The 11,973-nt window shown below is 41.3% G+C and overlaps 1 protein-coding gene and 2 non-coding genes across 3 annotated transcripts; all 3 read left to right on the top strand.

Annotated features, from left to right (window-relative positions):
- The first annotated feature begins 545 nt into the window (after positions 1-545).
- Positions 546-2,755, top strand: LOC139754473 (hatching enzyme 1.2-like). The gene has a single exon (XM_071671740.1). It carries the CDS (start codon positions 1,580-1,582, stop codon positions 2,495-2,497), a length of 918 nt encoding a protein of 305 aa, XP_071527841.1. The 5' UTR covers positions 546-1,579; the 3' UTR covers positions 2,498-2,755.
- A 2,084-nt stretch (positions 2,756-4,839) lies between these two features.
- On the top strand, positions 4,840-4,912 carry TRNAK-CUU (transfer RNA lysine (anticodon CUU)). The gene has a single exon. It is a non-coding gene; the product is annotated as a tRNA-Lys (tRNA).
- Positions 4,913-6,720: 1,808 nt separating this feature from the next.
- On the top strand, positions 6,721-6,793 carry TRNAK-CUU (transfer RNA lysine (anticodon CUU)). The gene has a single exon. It is a non-coding gene; the product is annotated as a tRNA-Lys (tRNA).
- Positions 6,794-11,973: the final 5,180 nt, after the last annotated feature.

Below are 11,973 nucleotides of genomic sequence, written 5' to 3'. Positions count from 1 at the left end.
AGATATGCTAATGTCTTGATGATAGAGGGTACTGTAGTGGAGATGTGACAATGTTTTGAGGTTGAGTGTATTGTAGTGAAGATATGAAAATGTTTTGATAAAGTGTACAGTAGCGAAGATATAACTATTTTCTGATGTTAGAATACAGTAGCAAAGATGTGGAAATGTTCTGATGTTAGAGTCTATAGTATTGAAGATATGACAACGTTAGCAAATTATAGTACAAATTAATGAACATGTAACCCTGTTCTGATGTCATAGAAAACAGTAGTGAAGATGTGTCCATTTTTTGATGGTACAGTGTACTGTAGTAAAGGTGCTACAATGGTCTGATGTTATTATGAGATGCTCTAAAGACGGCCTTTCACATCAATCATATGGATGTATGATATGAGTGCGTAGTGAAGATGAGGAGGTAGTGAAGATGGTCTTTGTCCTGACGGCTAACAGGTCACGACAAAAGTCTTTGTTGTGAATTACCATCGATGCTGTAGTGAAGATGTTTGTGACTGTCATCCTCCACAATGAACAGGAAGGTGACTGGTAAAACAGGGGACATCACGATTCCACTCACGTATGTTGACATATTTTGTGTCATTTACTCTTATGATTTTGGCTTTTAACTTGATGTTAACTCAACTCTGACACGCACATACACACACACACACACACACACACACACACGCATACACGCACACACACACACGCACACAGCCCATTACTACACCATAATCTTGACCAAACTATAATCATCACTAAAACAAAATAGTCACTACACCATAATCTTCACTTAAGCATAATCTTCACTACACCCTCATCTTCAACACTTTACTTTCACTACACCATGATCTTTACCCTTATCTTCACTATTTTCACTTCACCATCTTCACTACTTTCACTAAACCACAATCTTCACTAGACCACAATCATCATTACACCCTCATCTTCACTACTTTACTTTCACCACACCATAATCATCACTCCACCATACTCTTCACTACACCCTTATCTTCACTAAACCACAGTCTTCACTAGACCACAATCATCACTACGCTCTCATCTTATTACTTTACTTTCAATACACCATAATCGTCACTACATCACAATCTTTACTACAACATAATCTTCACTAAACCATGATCTTAACTACATCCACATCTTCACTACTTTCACTAAACCAGAATCTTAACTACACCCACATCTTCACTACTTTCACTAAACCATAATCTTCACTACACCTTCATTTTCAGTGCTTTTACTACGCCATAATCGTGAAAGGCTATCTTCATCACACTCTTATCTTCACTACATTCTCGACCCCATTTGCCCTTGAATCATACGCTTCATGACAAAGGCAATGTCCACTACTTCCCTTAACTTGTTTACATCCTTGCCATCACTGGCTTTTGACCTGACTTTTGAAAAACTTTGACCCTAACCCATCATCATCACTACACGAGGTATGTGGCTATCGTCGTCTGTACTCCATCTAACGTCTGTATCTTCACTACGAACTTTTTGAAAATGTTTAGCAATCTTTGTATATAATTTCTTTTACCCCTGCTCCATCTCAACTATTATGTGCATCAAGGATATAACGTCACATGCGTTACCCGGAATCCCCTCTTGGGTAAAGAAAATGACCCAAAGGCCATTCTACTTCTTGGTCTTGTTGGGGGCAGTGTGTGTGCTTGTGGCAGTGCTCGTGGGTGTTGGTGTGGTTGATGAGACGTCGAAAGCCAGTGGGGCTCCAACCCAGAGACAGGAATCAGCCAGACAGAGGGAGATGATTGACCGGTCATATGCCATCGACTTGGCCACCAAGTTGAGATGGCCCGACAAAACCATCAAGCTAAACCTGGAGAACGTACCTAAAAAGTTCAAGGGATACATTTACGCCAACATGAACTACCTGAACTCGGTCTCTTGCGTGAGGTACACAGCTGCAGCCGGGAGCTGGGACGTCCCACATATAACCTTCGTCAGAAGGCCTACCTGCTCCTCATACGTAGGCTACATAGGCCAGTCGTCACAGGAAATGTACCTGAGTGGGAAGTGCTTCAAACGTAAGGGAACCTTCGCTCACGAAATGCTCCACGCCGCTGGCTTCCACCACGAGCAAGCACGTCCCGACCGGGATGATTACATCTTCGTCAACCTGACGAACATTGTTCCTGACCGGATGAGGAACTTCGCCAAGATCGAAGGTTACTACGGTTATCTGGCGACTATGGGGCTACCCTATGATTACGACAGCATCCTCCACTACCCAACTTATAGCTTTGCTAAGGATGCCTCAGTTCCTACCATCACAGTAAAGGGGAGGCACAACCACTCAATAGGAGAGCAGGATGATTTGTCCCGCTCTGATATCGCCCGTCTGAACCGTTACTATGACTGTGTCGACCACTATCTTGGTGACGACATTCCCGGGGCAATCCCCTACCACGAATGGCGGGACACTGCTTATACATTGCCTGTCCCCAAGGCCATCTGATGCCCCACTGCTGATACTTTGTGAGGAAGTCTTTTTACCTTCATTTACTTTTTCTTTCTTTTCTTTCGAAAATTAAACTTTTCTTTAATGACTGGAAAAAAGGATTTTCTTTTATCTAAACTTTTCTTTTATGACTTCATAAAAGGAAAACAAAGTTTAATTTTTTTAACATATAATTTTTATAAGTTCAAAAAAGGAAAAATATTTCATTTCTAAATCTAAACTTTTCTTTTATTAGTTGAAAAAAGGAAATCTTTTTCAAAATCTAATCTTTTATTTTATGACTTGAAAAAAGGAAAATTTTTTATCAACTTTTCTTTTATCACTTGAAAAGAGGATTTCTTTAACCTAATCTTTTATCTTATAATTTGAAAAAAGGAAAAACGTTTTTTTTATTTGAAAATCTTAACTTTGCTTTTATGACTTGAAAAGAGGATATTTGTTTTTGAAATCTAAACTTCCCTTATGACTTTAAAATTTTTAATTTTTCAAAATCTAAACTTTCTTTTTATGACTTCATAAAAGGAAAGTTTTTTTCATTAAATCTAAACTTTTCAAACTTGAAAAAATGATTTTTTGATCAAAATCTAAACTTTTCTTTTGTGACTCTAAAACGTTTTCTTTTTTGAAATTAAGTTTTTGTCTAAAAAAAGGAATTTACTTTTCTTTTACTTGAAAAAAGCGATAAAAAGCATTACCTTTTTTAATCTAAACTTTTCTTATATGACTTTAGATAAGGATTTGTTTTTAAATCTAAACTATTCTTTAGTGACTTGAAATTTGGACTATTTTTTTAATCCAAACTTTTCTTTTATGATTTGAAAAAAAGAAAAAGAAAAACTTTTTCTCTGATAAATCTTTTTACTTCCTTATTTCACCATCCTCTACACACCGTTTTCTCCTTATTTCACCATCCTCTACACACTGGTAATAAAAAGAGTGTGGTTGAGAGAGCAGAAGAGGGTGTTTTGAAATGGTTTGGTCACATGGAGAGAATGAGTGAGGAAAGATTGACCGAGAGGATATATGTGAGGATATATGTGTCAGAGGTGGAGAGAACAAGGAGAAGTGGGAGACCAAATTGGAGGTGGATAGATGGAGTGAAAAAGATTTTGAGTGATTGGGGCCCGAACATGCAGGAGGGTGAAAGGTGTGCAAAGAATAGAGTGAATCGGATTGGTATACCGGGGTCGACGTGCTATCAATGGATTGAATCAGGGCATGTGAAGCGTCTGGGGTAAACCATGGAAAGTTCTGTGGGGCCTGGATGTGGAAAGGGAGCTGTGGTTTCAGTGCATTATCACATGACAGCTAGAGAATGAGTGTGAACGAATGTGGCCTCTGTTGTCTTTTCCTAGCGCTACCTCGCACACATGAGGGGAGAGGAGGTTTTTTATTTCATGTGTGGCGAGGTGGCAATAGGAATGAAATAAGGTAGTATGAATTATGTACATGTGTATATATGTATATGTCTGTTTGTGTATGTATATGTATACGTTGTGATGTATAGGTATGTATATTTGCGTGTGTGGACTTTGATAAAAATATTTATATTTCCTGACCAACAGACAGACTGACAGAAGGAGATTAAGAGAAGGATAAACGGTTAAGATGATTGATTCTACGTCTTTTAATCTTCCTTTGCGATAAATATCAATGACACAGAGAAGAAAACATGAGCGACTTAATGATCATTGACCCAAGAAAGTGTCTCCATTCTCCAGATCTGGACTCAGACTGGACATATATGGTTAGATATAACAAGAGAGCATAACACTTCTTATGATTACAGTATATCCATGGTATGATTTAACTGGAGGGCATCACAGAACTTGAAACTGTTTGAGACAAATGATGATTCTTGTCTTTCACTGTTTTGCTCGCGGGATATTAGGAAGACGTAAGTCTATCCACGAGGCCATTACAATCTACATTCTATGAATGACTTGTTCTCACAACGTGAGAGTGGATGGTTAGCCATCCAGTCCAGGTACACTAGCTCTTACAACATCATACGGGAGGATATGCCTGTCTAGACCAACTCACTCACACAACATCACAGAGAGGAGAGTGTCTCCAGACACACTTTCTATCTTCTAACCATTAGTGCCTTACTCTCACAACATCAGAGAGGATGTTTTGCCTCTTATCAAACCTGACACATCAGCCGGGGTCTCAGGACGTTGATAAGGTCATGGTCCGATCCGCTTATGTATCTATCATGTGACCTTAGGAGAGTTATTGACCTTTATCGCTGATAATACATGAGTTGTTAGGAGCTAATGATGATGGTTGTTAACCCCGTTTAGAAGCACATACTCACACGTTGTAGGTAGATATAAGCCCGGCTAGCTCAGTCGGTAGAGCACGAGACTCTTAATCTCGGGGTCGTGGGTTCGAGCCCCACGTTGGGCGATAACAGTTTTCTTTGATGTGATATAAAATTACATCTGATCATACGATTCACCGCCAATCTGCCATGATTCCATGAGATGTTTAGAAAGCTCAAGTATGGAATTGTAGAGAGAGTTAAGAGAGAGAAATTACCAAAGATTACATTTGCAAAATAGGTAACAAAGTCCCTATTGGCCTATGAACAAGTTATCTGCCGGAGTACATTCGACAACCCATATTCCATACTCGATAGATAAAAGGTAAGGTCAAAACAGCAAGAGGGTTCTCTTCCCACACTCTTCCACTCTCTCATGCAATTACAGCCGATAATATATGTAATTATAGTGATAAAGGAAGAAATGGTTACTATATGCATCAAATGATCTTGTTTCCTTGAGAGGATTTTACTTTGATGACGTCGCCTTCGTGTTCTCTTTATTCCTTGTTCAGTATCTCATCTGCGAGAAGTCTTAGGTTAGGCTTGGTAAGGTTACGTTACGTTGGTTCAGCTTTCCATGCATTTCTTAAGGGATCTTTATATCCAATTCAACATAGAATAGAGACACAATCATTAACATTCATACGACCTAAGAAAGACTGAGACACAATATTTCGTATTTCAGAATATTACTATTAAGCAAAACAGCTTTTGTTTTATTGGAATGTGGCTAAATCGATGCATAGCGAGCAGAAGGCAGGAACTATGAGGCTCTAACATACCTTGCCACGTAAACTTCTTGTGTTATTTCAGTAAAAGAATTATATGTTCAGTGTACTGTTTAATTACCTTCTACTGTCCTCATGTTGAAGGTATTAACGGGTTATCCAACCGTTCAGCTGCAACCTTAGCCTTCTTCTCTGACTGAAAAAGGCGGGTAATACGAAGGAATGTAGAGTAACTCAAGCAGTAGCAGACTACTTGATCCAAACAAGGCTGTTAGTAATACAGAAAGAAAACAGAAACTCATGAATTAACGTGGTGGCAAAACGGTGGGACTAGGGGAGAACGCTCACCGCACTTACCTTTACGTTGATAGAAATGTTTATATTTCCTGATCAACAGACATACAGACAGACGGAGATGTAGAGAAGGATAAACTGTTAATATGATTGATTCTACGTCTCTTTTCATCTTCCTTTTCGAAAATATTAATGACACAGAGAAGAAAACATGAGCGACTTAATGACCCAGGAATGTGTCTCCATTCTCCAGATCTGGACTCAGACTGGACATATATGGTTAGATATAACAAGAGAGCAAAACACTTCTTATGGTTACAGTATATCCATGGTATGATTTAACCGGAGGGCATCACAGAACTTGAAATTGTCTGAGACAAATGTTGATTCTTGTCTTTTATTGTTTTACTCTCGTGATATCAGGAAGACGTAAATCTATCCACGAGACACAAACTATCTACTATCCATCAATGACTTGTTCTCATAACGTGAGAGAGGATGATTAGCCATCCAGGTACAGTAGCTCTCACAACATCATACTGGAGGATAAACCTGTCCAGACCAACTCACTCACACAACATCACAGAGAGAGGAAAGTGTCTCCAGACACACTTTCTATCTTCTAACCATTAGTGCCTTACTCTCACAACATCAGAGAGGATGTTTTGCCTCTTATCAAACCTGACACATCAAGCCGGGGTCTCAGGACGTTGATAAGGTCATGGTCCGATCCGCTTATGTATCTATCACGTGACCTTAGGAGAGTTATTGACCTTTATCGCTGATAATACATGAGTTGTTAGGAGCTAATGATGATGATTGTTAACCTCGTTTAGAACCACATACTCAAACGTAGTGAGTTAATATAAGCCCGGCTAGCTCAGTCGGTAGAGCACGAGACTCTTAATCTCGGGGTCGTGGGTTCGAGCCCCACGTTGGGCGGTAACAGTTTTCTATGATGTAATATAAAACTATTTCTGATCATACTATTCATCACCAATCTAGATCAACCAATCTGTTATGATTCCATGAGATGTTTAAAAAGCTCAAGAGAAGAAAGATAGAGAGAGGTAAAGAAAGAGATTACCAAAGATTACATATGCAAAATAGGTAACAAAGGCTCTATTGGCTTATGAACAAGTTATCTGGCGAAGCACATTTTATAACCCACATTCTATACTCGATAGATAAGGTAAGGATAAAACAGCAAGAGGGTTCTCTTCCCTCACTCTTCTCCTCTCTCATACAACAATAGCTGGCAGCATAATGAACCCACTGATGACTTAAACAGACATAGAATCTTGCATACAAGAAAGGAAAGCTGGTGACACCTATGATGATTTTCAAATTCACTATTCATCTGGCAATGGTTCTGTGGATGAGGGTCGTCTTTTCAAAACTGAAAGAAAATCAGACGTGTTTGTGTACATATGTTTGTTACTGTATGTTTATGTAGTTAAAGCTGATACTAAGGGTGACTACCTATCTACCTGCCAACCAACCTACCTGCCTGCCTACCTTCCCACTTGGCAATGCTTATCATGGCTCAACACAGAACAGACATTATAGTCTCCTTATTTTCCATCAGTCTTGCTGGCTGGACGTCCTTCATAAGAACAGTTTCAGTTCATAAGCTGCCAGTAATTCTCTACTGTTCGCTGTGGTATGTATTTCGGTGAATTTCACACATCATTAAAGGCCAGGAGGAATGAGAGGAAATAAACAGATAAATGGAATAGAGAAATATATCTAATTCTTATTAATCAATTAATTAATCTATTCATTTATTTATTCATTGAGAGAGAGAGAGAGAGAGAGAGAGAGAGAGAGAGAGAGAGAGAGAGAGAGAGAGAGAGAGAGAGAGAGAGAGAGAGAGAGAGAGAGAGGTACCTAATTATCTCACAGTTGCTAAGAAAATAGTTTTACCATTCACCAGGGCTAGCGCGTAGTGCTCACCACATACGAGCGAAAGGGAAAAAGAGCAATGGAGAAGGAAGACAAGGGAGGAGCAAAAGGTGTATATTGATATATCTAGTCTTGCCATACCCAGGTGTGTCTTACCATACCTAGGAGTGTTTTGCCATACCAAGGTGTGTCTTGCCATTCCTAGGTGCCTCTTGCCATACCTAGTTTAGTCTTGCTATACCCAGGTGTGTCTTGCCATACCTAGGTGTGTCGTGCCGTACCTAGGTGTGTCTTAAAATACCTAGGTGTGCCTTGCCATACTCAGGTGTGTCTTGCCATACCTAGATGCGCATTGCCATACCTAGGTGTGTCTTGCCATACCCAGGTGTGTCTTGCTATACGCAAGTGTGTCTTACCATACGCAGGTATGTCTTGCTATACCCAGGTGTGTCTTGCCATACCTAGGTGTGTCTTGCTATAACCATAAGTGTCTTGCCATAACCATAAGTGTCTTGCCATACCCAAGTATATCTTGCCAAACCTAAATGTGTCTTGCCATACCCTGGTGTGCCTTGTCATAACCAGGTGTGTCTTGCCATACCGTGAATGTGTCTTGCCATACCTAGGTGTGTCTTGCCATACCTAGGTGTGTCTTGCAATAAGCAGGTGTGTCTTGTCATACCTAGGTGTGTCTTGCCATACCCAGGTGTGTCTTGCCATACCCAGGTGTGTCTTGCCATACCCAGATGTGTCTTGTCATACCTAGGTGTGTCTTGCCATACCTAGGTGTGTCTTGCCATACCGAGGTGTGTCTTGCCATACCCAAGTGTGCCTTGCCATACCTAGGTGTGTCTTGCCATACCCAGGTGTGTCTTGATATACCTAGGTGTGTCTTGCCATACCTAGGTGTGTCTTGCCATACCTAGGTGTGTCTTGCCATACCGAGGTGTGTCTTACCATACCCAAGTGTGCCTTGCCATACCTAAGTGTGTCTTGCCATACCCAGGTGTGTCTTGCCATACCCAGGTGTGTCTTGCTATACCTAGGTGTGTCTTGCCATACCCAGGTGTGTCTTGCTATACCTAGGTGTGTCTTGCCATAACCATGTGTGTTTTGCCATACCCAGATGTGTCTTGCCATACCTAGGTGTGTCTTGCCATATCCAGGAATGTCACGCTATACCCAGGTGTGTCTTGCCATACCTAGGTGTGTCTTGCCATACCTAGGTGTGTCTTGCCATACCTAGGTGTGTCTTGCCATATCCAGGTATGTCTCGCTATACTCAGGTGTGTCTTGTCATGCCTAGGTGTATCTTGCCATACCTAGGTGTGTCTTGCCATAACCAGGTGTGTCTTGTCATACCTAGGTGTGTCTTGCCATATCCAGGTATGTCTCGCTATACTCAGGTGTGTCTTGTCATACCTAGGTGTATCTTGCCATACCTAGGTGTGTCTTGCCATAACCAGGTGTGTCTTGTCATACCTAGGTGTGTCTTGCCATATCCAGGTATGTCTCGCTATACTCAGGTGTGTCTTGTCATACCTAGGTGTGTCTTGTCATACCCAGGAGTATGACCTTACCCTCAGCCCCAGGCCCGGACTCATGGAACTCATTCTTCATAAAGAAATTCAAGATTCTCTAGTACGTGCAGAAAATATCATCGAGAGGAAAAGTCTAGATTCTGGCATCATTCCCGAAAATTTGAAACTGGCTTATATCGTCCCACTCCACAAAACTGGCTTATATCGTCCCACTGCACAAAACTGGCTTATATCGTCCCACTCCACAAAAGTGGAATTAAATCATTCCCAAAAACACTGTCGACCGGCAGCATTAACACTGCACACCATTAAAGTCTTCAAAATAGTCCTATGAGGCAAGCTGGCTGAGTTTATGGAGGTGAGCAAGCTTCATAATTCAGGACAACATGGTTTTAGGACGGGGAGATCTTGCCTGTTTGAGATGCATAACCATAATTATAGGACTGTTGAAGTTCTTGAAAACAAAGAAAATGCGGATGTGATTTACAGACTTTGAAAAAGCACTTGACGAGTGTGACCATGTTGTCATATCACTTAGAAAAAGAAAATGTTGGGCAATAACAGGAAAAAATGGGGGATGGATATACAACGTTTTTAGGTAATAGATCACGACACTTAGTTGTGAATCATGGCATGTCCAGTGCTTCCATAGTTAAAAGCTCAGTCCCTCAAGGAAGTGTACTTGCACCTCTCCTATTCCTCATTCATATATCTGACATGACGCAAGCATGAGCCACATTTCCATATCATCCTTTGAAGATGATACAATGAAAATCACATCCATAGAAGATGCCGAAAGGCCTCAAAGAGCCTTAACGAAGTATTTAACCGGGCAACTGAGAACAACATGCTTTTCAATAGAGATAAACTTCAACTCCTCCAGTCTGCTGACCCACACATCTTGTTGACGATATTCTCAGTCACGGGACAGTCATCCATTATCATCTAGAAACTTTCCATTTACTTTTGACTGACGGAATTAGAATTTTCTTTATGAATCATTTACAAATCACTACTCTAGATATTGAAATAATTACTATTTTTGACGAAAAAGGGAAAAAGACATTCACTCTCCATATACTTTATTATTCACTTCCTCCACAATTCGTAAATACTTTCCCGTGTCTTTTCTCTTTCCCTTTCATTATTCTATCCGTATTTCAAATAAGGCCCGGCCTTGATGTGGACTTCTGTCCGTGACTGAAGCCTTCAACATGAAAAAGAAAAGAATAAAGAATGAATGCATTCCTCAGTAACATATTGAAATGACTTCAGTGTTGCAGTAGTGAAACAGAATAAAGAAAATATTACAAAGCAACAGAAACATTTCCTGGGAACTGCTTGGTCCTATGAAAGAAAACACGGAAGTTTCATTATTCATTCAGCTGACTTGAGTTTCTTTACCATGCTCTTCTCGTTGCTCTTGTTGTGTTGAACATGCCACCTGCTGCTCTTGTTGTTGGCTCTGTTGTTCCTGTTGCTTATCTTGCTGTGACAGTTGGCTGTGTTCGTGTTCTTCCTGCAACTGTTCTGTGGGATGTGGATGACTGGCAGAGTCGTGTTCTTCAGGGGTGACGATGGGCAGGACCCTAACATGAGAACCATGTGAGCCCGGCCTCTGGCTGACGCTGAGTTGGCCGTCCCTGAGCGTGGCCGTCAGTGTGTCGGGGGTGACGTGTGGCGGCAGTGTGGTCACGTGACGCACCATCATCCTCGAGTGCCCACGCCGCCCTCTACCTTCTACTGTCAACGATCCTGAGTCAGTGAACGCCCTCACCTCCTCACATCCCCTCATGTCTACACTAAACTGCCACGGAGCCTCATGGCTATCTTCAGGAGCCTCCTTGTTGCTGGTGGCTGGGCTGGTGCTGCCACTGCTCTCATGGTTAGTGTTGGTAGGTTTGGTGGCATGATCGCTGGTCACTTTGGCTCTGCTACAGCGGCAGAAAGGTGTTGTGTCCTGACTGATGCTGGTGTTGCACTGGTCGCTGTCGCTACACTTGCCTGTAATGCAGCTTGTAATATCCTTGTTGTAGTGAGGTACAATCAACACACCACTGGGAGGTGACAGTAGCAACTTCCTCATGCATTATCTCCAGCCCGAGTTAGCGTCGTAGGGGCAGGAAAGGTGCCGGGATCTGGACCATGTACTGGGTCTCATCACCAAGCTTCCTCCAACACCCCAAGACTCCATCATATCCATCACCTCATCCATCATGTTTGAGGGCTCCGAGTACCACCAGGATGTTGGCTCCATCATCATAGGTGTAGTCAGTGGTAGCATAGCCATCATACCTTCACGAATTATGTCACTGTACAGGAGTTACCTTCAGTTGAAAAGTGAGGATCACTCCCAATGTAATTCTTAGTCGCAACTGGCAGTGAGGTAGCGTTCAGATATCGGTGGCTGTCGTTCGTGGCTCCTGTCTAACACCTAAAGGTAATTTAAGTTACCCCCTTACAACTCTAGTTTTATGTATCGTTTTCTGACGGAATAACAATTTTTGAAAGAAAACGAAAGTGATCTAGATGGTGAGATGTTTATCGAGAATGTTTTAGAGCATTATTCATTGTGTAACAGTACATAATGACAGTTATATCTCTATGAGTATTATGCGAATACATGCAAGCATTGACAAAGCTAGTCATACAGATAATTTCCTTTTAGGGGGACGC

This window comes from Panulirus ornatus, chromosome 17, assembly GCF_036320965.1.
Source record: "Panulirus ornatus isolate Po-2019 chromosome 17, ASM3632096v1, whole genome shotgun sequence".
NCBI lineage: Eukaryota > Metazoa > Arthropoda > Malacostraca > Decapoda > Palinuridae > Panulirus > Panulirus ornatus.
This window is presented reverse-complemented; position numbering and strand designations above follow the sequence as displayed.